The sequence below is a fragment of the Mizuhopecten yessoensis genome, unplaced genomic scaffold (genome assembly GCF_002113885.1).
Source record: "Mizuhopecten yessoensis strain PY_sf001 unplaced genomic scaffold, ASM211388v2 scaffold7763, whole genome shotgun sequence".
Taxonomy (NCBI): domain Eukaryota; kingdom Metazoa; phylum Mollusca; class Bivalvia; order Pectinida; family Pectinidae; genus Mizuhopecten; species Mizuhopecten yessoensis.
This window is the reverse complement of record NW_018407210.1, coordinates 1,326,818-1,333,667: the sequence shown is the minus strand read 5'-3', so window position 1 is coordinate 1,333,667 and position 6,850 is coordinate 1,326,818. Positions and strand designations below refer to the sequence as shown.

The 6,850-nt window shown below is 42.0% G+C and overlaps 1 protein-coding gene across 2 annotated transcripts in view; it reads right to left on the bottom strand.

Annotated features, from left to right (window-relative positions):
- Positions 1-1,831: 1,831 nt before the first annotated feature.
- LOC110454296 (transcription initiation protein SPT3 homolog) overlaps positions 1,832-6,850 on the bottom strand; it is a 146,875-nt gene continuing 141,856 nt past the window's right edge. For both annotated transcript variants that reach the window (XM_021503738.1, XM_021503739.1), the window contains 4 exons: positions 6,149-6,319; positions 5,123-5,242; positions 4,660-4,773; positions 1,832-3,515 (listed from right to left, as the gene is read on the bottom strand). In XM_021503738.1, the coding sequence (XP_021359413.1) occupies positions 3,468-3,515; positions 4,660-4,773; positions 5,123-5,242; positions 6,149-6,319 (453 nt within the window). In that variant the 3' untranslated portion in view covers positions 1,832-3,467. The remainder of the gene's footprint in view (positions 3,516-4,659; positions 4,774-5,122; positions 5,243-6,148; positions 6,320-6,850) is intronic.

Sequence of the window (6,850 nt, the reverse complement as noted above, 5' to 3'; positions counted from 1 at the left end):
CTGTCTGTCCTTCCTTAAACAATGCTTGTTAGGGCTACTTCTCAGGAAGGACTAAAGAGATCTGTCTCAAATGTCACATGAAGATTCCTTACGGTCCGTAGTTTTGCATATTGAATTTTGTGACTGAGAGGCAGCAATCTTGAATTTTGAGAGTCAAATATTGTTAGTGCTGTTATTCAGAAAGTACTGCAAGGATCATTCTCAAATTTCACATGGAGGTTCCCCAAGGTCCCTGGTTATGAATACCAAATTTTGAGACTGGTTGGAAAAACCAAGATGGCCATGAGGAAGCCATCTTGAATTTTGAGAGTCATATATTGTTGGTGCTATTTCTAAGAAAGTACTTGAGGGATATTTTCAAATTTCTTTTGAAATTCCTCATGGTCTCTTGTTACATATTTCAAATTACGAGGTGTATGTTCATGTACAAGTGTCCCACTTAGGATTTCCAACACAGGACTGGGTAATATGTAGTACGGTGTACCTGTAAGGCAGAAGGGAGCAAAATATCATCTTTTGTAGATCTGATTAAGATCCTTTCATGGAGGGTGCCAGTATCCCTCTAGAATCTCTTGTTTTGTATCCATAGTGTCCAGATTTATCATGGATGGTGCCAGCATCCCTCTAGAATCTCTTGTTTTGTATCCATAGTGTCCAGATATATCATGGAGGGTGCCAGCATCCCTCTAGAATCTCTTGTTTTGTATCCAGTGTCCAGATTTATCATGGATGGTGCCAGCATCCCTCTAGAATCTCTTGTTTTGTATCCATAGTGTCCAGATTTATCATGGAGGGTGCCAGCATCCCTGTAGAATCTCTTGTTTTGTATCCAGTGTCCAGATATATCATGGAGGGTGCCAGTATCCCTCTAGAATCTCTCGTTTTGTATCCATAGTGTCCAGATTTATCATGGAGGGTGCCAGCATCCCTCTAGAATCTCTTGTTTTGTATCCATAGTGTCCAGATTTAGCATGGACTCTCTTAATTGCAATTACACTACATAATCAACAGAAAATCACAAGCAACATTAAGTGGGCTTTTTGATTTGTATTTATTTAGGCATAACTTTGTATATCTGGTCCATACAGAGAAATCATCTTTGAGTAACATTAATCATGCAATATTCCACAAGATGGCACTAAAAAAAAAAGGTATTTATTTGTTTATGATCACAGATTCACAGTGATACAACAAAAACACTTCATTTGTTTGTTTTTGTTTACAAATTTACATGTCACAGTGATCTCCCAAAAACACTCATCCCAAGTACCTGGAACTGTAAATTAGAACAAACATACAGTTACTACAAGAAAAAGAAATGGTAAACTGTAAACAATTTTCTTCAATATTGCAATGTTTCCCTCACTGAAATTGATCCCACACTGAAATTGATCCCACACTGAAATTGGTAGCACACAGACATTGATCCCACACAGACAATTATCTAACTATAACATTGATCCCACACTGAAATTGGTCCCACACAGACATTGATCCCACACAGACAATGATCCCACACTGATATTGATCCCACACTGACACTGATCCCACTATAACATTGATCCTAATATGACATTGATCCCACACAGACATTGATCCCACTATATCATTGATCCTAATATGACATTGATCCCAGACAGACCAAGGTCCTACACTGACACTGATCCCACACAGACCAAGGTCCTACACTGACATTGATGACACACAGACCAAGGTCCTACACTGACATTGATCCCACACAGACATTGATCCTACACTGACATTGATCATAATATGACATTGATCCCACACAGACCAAGGTCCTACACCGACATTGATCCCACACAGACCAAGGTCATACACTGACATTGATCCCAGACAGATCAAGGTCATACACTGACATTGATCCCACACAGACCAAGGTCATACACTGACATTGATCCCACACAGACATTGATCCCACACAGACCAAGGTCCTACACAGACATTGATCCCACTGACCCTACACAGACAATGATCCCACACAGACATTGATCCTGTACTGACATTGTACTGACATTGATCCCACACAGACCAAGGTCCTACACTGACATTGATCCCACACTGACAGTGATCCCGTACTGACTTTGATCTCGTACTGACATTGATACCACACAGACCAAGGTCCTACATTGACATTGATCCCACACAGACATTGATCCCACACTGATGACCCCACACAGACATTGATCCCATACTGATATTGATCCTACACTGACAGTGATCCCACACAGACAGTGATGCCGTACTGATATTGATCCCACTATAACATTTATCCCACACTAACATTGATCCCACACAGAGATTGATCCTCATATGACATTGATCCCACACAGACCAAGGTCCTACACTGACATTGATCCCACACTGACAGTGATCCTGTTCTGACTTTGATCTCGTACTGACATTGATACCACACTGACCCCACACAGACATTGATCCAATACTGACATTTATCCTACACAGACCAAGGTCCTACACTGACATTGATCCCCTACTGACATTGATGACACAAAGACATTGATCCCCTACTGACATTGATGACACAAAGACATTGATCCCCTACTGACATTGATCCCATACTGACATTGATCCCACAAAGACCAAGGTCCTACACTGACATTGATCCCACACAGACCAAGGTCCTACACTGACATTGATCCCACACAGACATTGATCCTGTACTGACATTGATCCCACATAGACCAAGGTCCTACACTGACATTGATCCCACACAGACATTGATCCCGTTCTGACATTGATCCCACATAGACCAAGGTCCTACACTGACATTGATCCCACACAGACATTGATCCCCTGCTGACATTGATCCCACACAGACCAAGGTCCTACACAGACATTGATCCCCTACTGACATTGATCCCACATAGACCAAGGTCCTACACTGACATTGACCCCACACAGATTTTGATCCCACACAGACCAAGGTCCTACACTGACATTGATCCCACACTGACCCTACACAGACATTGATCCCACACAGACATTGATCCCACACAGACCAAGCTTCTACACTGACATTGATCCCACACTGACAGTGATCCCACACGGACATTGATCCCACACAGACATTGATCCCACACAGACCAAGGTCCTACACTGACATTGAGACATTGATCCCACACGGACATTGATCCCAAACAGACCAAGGTCCTACACTGACATTGAGACATTGATCCCACACAGACATTAATCCCATACTGACATTGATCTCGCACAGACCAAGGTCCCACAATGACACTGATTCTCCCCTGACCTTAGTTCAACATTGATATTATTCCCACATTGACATTAATCCCGTGAAGACATTGATCCCACACCGACACTGGTCATACACTGATGGAAATGCCACACTGATTATGTTCTGTTGGTCCAAAGTCAGAAATACATATCAACACGGTGGATATATGGGTTTTTCTGGTGAATGGTCAACAGCAGAGTAACCGCATCTTAGGTGAAACCAAATTGTTGACTTTCTGAAATAAAATAGTTGACATTAATAACATTGATGTTATCCCCACTTGTACAGGTGGTTCAACTTCACCGTTGTAAGAAAACAAGAGGCCCATGGGCCTTAACGGTCACCTGAGTCCTACAGTATTTATTTTTGTTGTTGAAATATGTACCAATTTGAGAAAAAATAGTTAAGTATAATGTTAACTTAACTTTGTCAGGACCATGAGCTGATCATTCCTAGACCGATTTTCAGTGAGATCGGCCTATTAGAACTTGTTTTTAAGTTTGAAATAGGGATTTACTAAATAGCGGCCATGGCAGCCAAATTGTATTTCTGATTGACCCGAAAAATAACAACTCCTTGTCAGGACCATGAGTCGATCATTCCTACCAACTTTCGGTTCAATCGCCCCAGCAGAACTTTACTTTAAAGTTTGGAATAGGTATTTTCAAAATGGCGGCCGTGGCGGCCATATTGGATTTCTGATCGACCCGAAAAATAACAACACTTTGTCAGGACCATGAGTCGATCATTCCTACAAACTTTCAGTTCAATCGGCCCAGCAGAACTTGACTTTAAGTTTGAAATAGGTTTTCAAAATGGCGGCCGTGGCGGCCATATTGGATTTCTGATCGACCCGAAAAATAACAACACTTTGTCAGGACCATGAGGCGATCATTCCTACCAACTTTCAGTTCAATCGGCCCAGCAGAACTTGACTTTAAGTTTGAAATGTAAAATGTTAACGGACAACGGACGACGACGGACGAAAACGGATAGCAATAGGTCACTTGAGCTAAAGCTCAGGTGACCTAAAAATTACAGCTTTCATCAAACTTTATACTTAGGCAAGGAAAAAGTCCTGTTATTTTATCCTCCGGTAAAAGAAATTGAACACTTGAGTTAAAGTAATTGTATTCTTGTTTATTTGATTGCAAAAATTTATACAAACAAGTTACTTTCATAGTATGAAAAATTCTAGAAATCCACTTGACAACTTGTAAAATACTAGACCCCACTACTGCAAAACTGTAACTTTAATAATGCTCTTTTGTTCTTTTTCTCATAGATTCTGCATGAAATCGAAGGTGATCCTGTTTGAGACTGTTCTTAAATTACTTATTATTTCAACTTCCTCTGCCCCCGCCTTTCTTTATACTTACTGTACATGAGGCAAAGGGCCCTATACAGTGTCCGAACCGCCTCATAGCCTCCTGTACATCACTGGGGAGGATGGCCTGGGATGTACAAACCTCCATATTCTGTCCATGTCCACTCTGTAACACACAAAGGAGAGACAACATGATAGTAGATCTAAGCTTGGGAACCATGTTCAGTACTCCTAGATAATCTTAGTACCCTCAGGAACAAGTTTGGTACACACAGTTATGAGCTTGATACATTTAAGATCAAGTTTGGTAAACTCAGGAACAGGTAGAATACACTTAAAGCAAGTTGTATACACTTAAGAACAACTTCAGTACATTTAAGAACCTGTTTGGTATATCAGTACATTTAAGAACTTGTTTGGTATATGAATAGGTTTGGTACACGTAAGGACAAGTTGGTACTCATAAAACAGCTCAGTTCTACTACTTCAAGCTTTTTTCTGTGTAGACAGCTCACCTTTCTGCGTTTCTTTGACTTGGACTTGTGGGAGGATCCACTGCCCGAGGACCCAAGTCCTGATGATGAACCCAACACACCTGATGTTGAGCCTGGTGTTGACGGTGTAGTTGGAGGACTCTGTGTAAAATATAATCACTAAAAATTTATTTCTATTTCATTCCAGAATAATAATCAGGACATGTTAACGAATCTAGCGTACAATTTTAATCTAAAGATCATTTGATTTATAAACATTGTCTATGTTATTAAAAAGTTATAAAAAGAGTAGAGTTTTTACTCTTATTTATCCTCCTAGAAATTCCACCCTCCTATACACACCCCACCCCTCTGTTTCAATCCCTCATCCCCGATACTGACCCCGCCCTTTTGATTCAAACCCTCACCCTGATACTGACCCCGCCCTTCTGATTCAACCCCTCACCCCTGATACTGACCCCGCCCTTCTGATTCAAACCTTCACTCCCGATACTGACCTCGCCCTTCTGATTCAACCCCTCAGCCCTGATTCTGACCCTGCCCTTCTGATTCAACCCCTCACCCCTGATTCTGACCCCGCCCTTCTGATTCAACCCCTCAACCACTGATATTGACCTCGCCCTTCTGATTCAACACCTCAGCCCTGATTCTGACCCTGCCCTTCTGATTCAACCCCTCACCCCTGATTCTGACCCCGCCCTTCTGATTCAACCCCTCAACCACTGATATTGACCTCGCCCTTCTGATTCAACACCTCAGCCCTGATTCTGACCCTGCCCTTCTGATTCAACCCCTCACCCCTGATTCTGACCCCGCCCTTCTGATTCAACCCCTCAACCACTGATATTGACCTCGCCCTTCTGATTCAACACCTCAGCCCTGATTCTGACCCTGCTCTTCTGATTCAACCCCTCACCCCTGATTCTGACCCCGCCCTTCTGATTCAACCCCTCAACCACTGATATTGACCTTGCCCTTCTGATTCAACACCTCAGCCCTGATTCTGACCCCGCTCTTCTGATTCAACCCCTCACCCCTGATACTGACCCCTGTGGGAGAAGTGATGCCTGGGTGGTGGCTAGGCCGCCCTAGAACACTGCCACTGCTGGAAGGGGAGTGGTCATGGTAGTTGATACACACACTAGGTGTGTTCTTAGCCAAAGGGTCACTTAAGGCTGACCGTATGTCCTGCTTCACCAGCAATGCAAGGTCAACCACCTGTCGATCAAACAGACTAAATACTAAACCACCTGTCAATAAAAACACATCTTGATCAATGTATGAGGGTTATAAACCAATAAGTAACTTTTGTTTGCAATATGCTTTTTTATTGGTTTGTTTCCACATTCTATCAAGTGCTATACCAAACAAGAGGCCCATGGGCCTTAACGATCACCTGATATATTTATACTGAGAGTTGATTTTTGTTTTTAACATGAACAGAAATATTATTCAAAGTGACAAAAAACAATAAAACCACCTTATTCAATATCTGGCATGCAGATTTAAGACTGAAAAGTATTTCAAACTATCACCTCTGATTGTAAACAAGGAAAATGAAGAAATTTTATTTTACCACACAGACTCCATTGGGCCCCAACCTACAGCCCTTGGGGGTGTAGGGATGGCTCAAAATTTACAAAGTTTCAAACTGTCAACTTAGGGTTATAATTCCAATCAAGTTATCAACATGTAATATTCAAAGTATCATTTGCCATTATAAACCATAACAAATTTTGCCCCCCCCCC